Below are 1,352 nucleotides of genomic sequence, written 5' to 3' on the forward strand. Positions count from 1 at the left end.
CCGAATGGCATGACGAGCCACTCATAAAGACCTTGTTTGGTCTTGAAGGCGGTTTTCCATTTGTCGCCTTCTTTCATCCGGACTTGATGATATCCACTATTAAGATCGATCTTTGAAAAGATCCTGGCACCACTTAGCTCATCGAGCATGTCATCAAGTCGGGGTATGGGATGCCGGTACTTAACTGTGATGTTATTGATTGCTCGGCAATCCACACACGTTCTCCAAGTCCTGTCATTTTTCGGTACAAGTAGTACGGGAACTGCACAAGGACTAAGGGACTCTCAGATGTAAGCCTTGTTCATAAGCTCTTGAACCTGCTTCTCGAGCTCTATGATTTCCTCGGGGTTCATCCGGTATGCGGGCCGATTAGGTAATGGTGCTCCCGGCACCAGATTGATCTGATGCTCGATCCCACGTGTAGGCGGTAGTCCCACCGGAATCTCGTCCGGAAATACATCGCTATAGTGCTCTAAGAGTTGACTAATAGCGGGACTCAACATCGATGTCTCCGTACGGAGGCTCAATTGATCTTTGAAGACCAAGAGCAACACCGTCTGTTCTTGATGAACAACATGTACCACCTGACTAGCCTTAAGATAGAAACTCCCTTTCTTCGGTTCGGGTTCCTTGGCTAGTTTAAGCTGCATCTCGTGAACTTGAGATGGGCTCAAGGGTGCGCGCACAACCTTTTGCTTGTCGTATACGAAAGAGTACTGGTTTGCTCGACTGTCGTGTTTTACCTCCCGATCAAATTGCCAAGGCCTTCCAGGTAGAATATGGCCGGCTTGCATAGGGACGATATCACAGAGGACCTCATCGCGGTACTTACCTATGCTGAATGGGATCTTGACCCTTTCGGTCACCTTTATCTCCCCGCTATTATTAAACCATTGAAGCTTATACGAGTGCGGGTGTTTCTCAGTGGGTAACTCTAACTTCTTCACCATATACGCATTCGCGATATTGGCGCAAGACCCACTGTCGATGATCATCCCACAAACCACGTAGTGAACGCAAGAGCCGACGAGTGCGATCATACCAGCACTAATGCACCGGATCCCATCAGAACTCCGCAGTGAAGCGTGCTTGGGCGAGAGTAATACTAGGATGGATGATCTCCTGGGAAGTCCTCGTGTTGCACCCTTTCTTTTCCTTTTGTCGTCGCATCTCGTTTCGATGTTCTGTCTGCACAGGGTTTTTTACCTCCAAATAATTCTTACTTTTATTGTAATATTTGATTGATGTTTTTTTATTTTTCACACCTCGTTTCGGGTTAACGGAGACGATAACCGTTGTCTTGTTTGATAAATTCTAATGCAATACCCGGTTGCACGTGTTGCGCCATTTTT

The 1,352-nt window shown here is 47.0% G+C and overlaps 1 protein-coding gene across 1 annotated transcript; it reads right to left on the bottom strand.

The window, feature by feature from the left end:
* Positions 1–284: 284 nt before the first annotated feature.
* LOC104827530 lies at positions 285–950 on the bottom strand. The gene has a single exon (XM_010560708.1). It carries the CDS (start codon positions 948–950, stop codon positions 285–287), a length of 666 nt encoding a protein of 221 aa, XP_010559010.1.
* Between the last annotated feature and the right edge of the window lie 402 nt (positions 951–1,352).

The sequence above is a fragment of the Tarenaya hassleriana genome, unplaced genomic scaffold, assembly GCF_000463585.1.
Source record: "Tarenaya hassleriana unplaced genomic scaffold, ASM46358v1 Cleome502, whole genome shotgun sequence".
Classification (NCBI taxonomy): domain Eukaryota; kingdom Viridiplantae; phylum Streptophyta; class Magnoliopsida; order Brassicales; family Cleomaceae; genus Tarenaya; species Tarenaya hassleriana.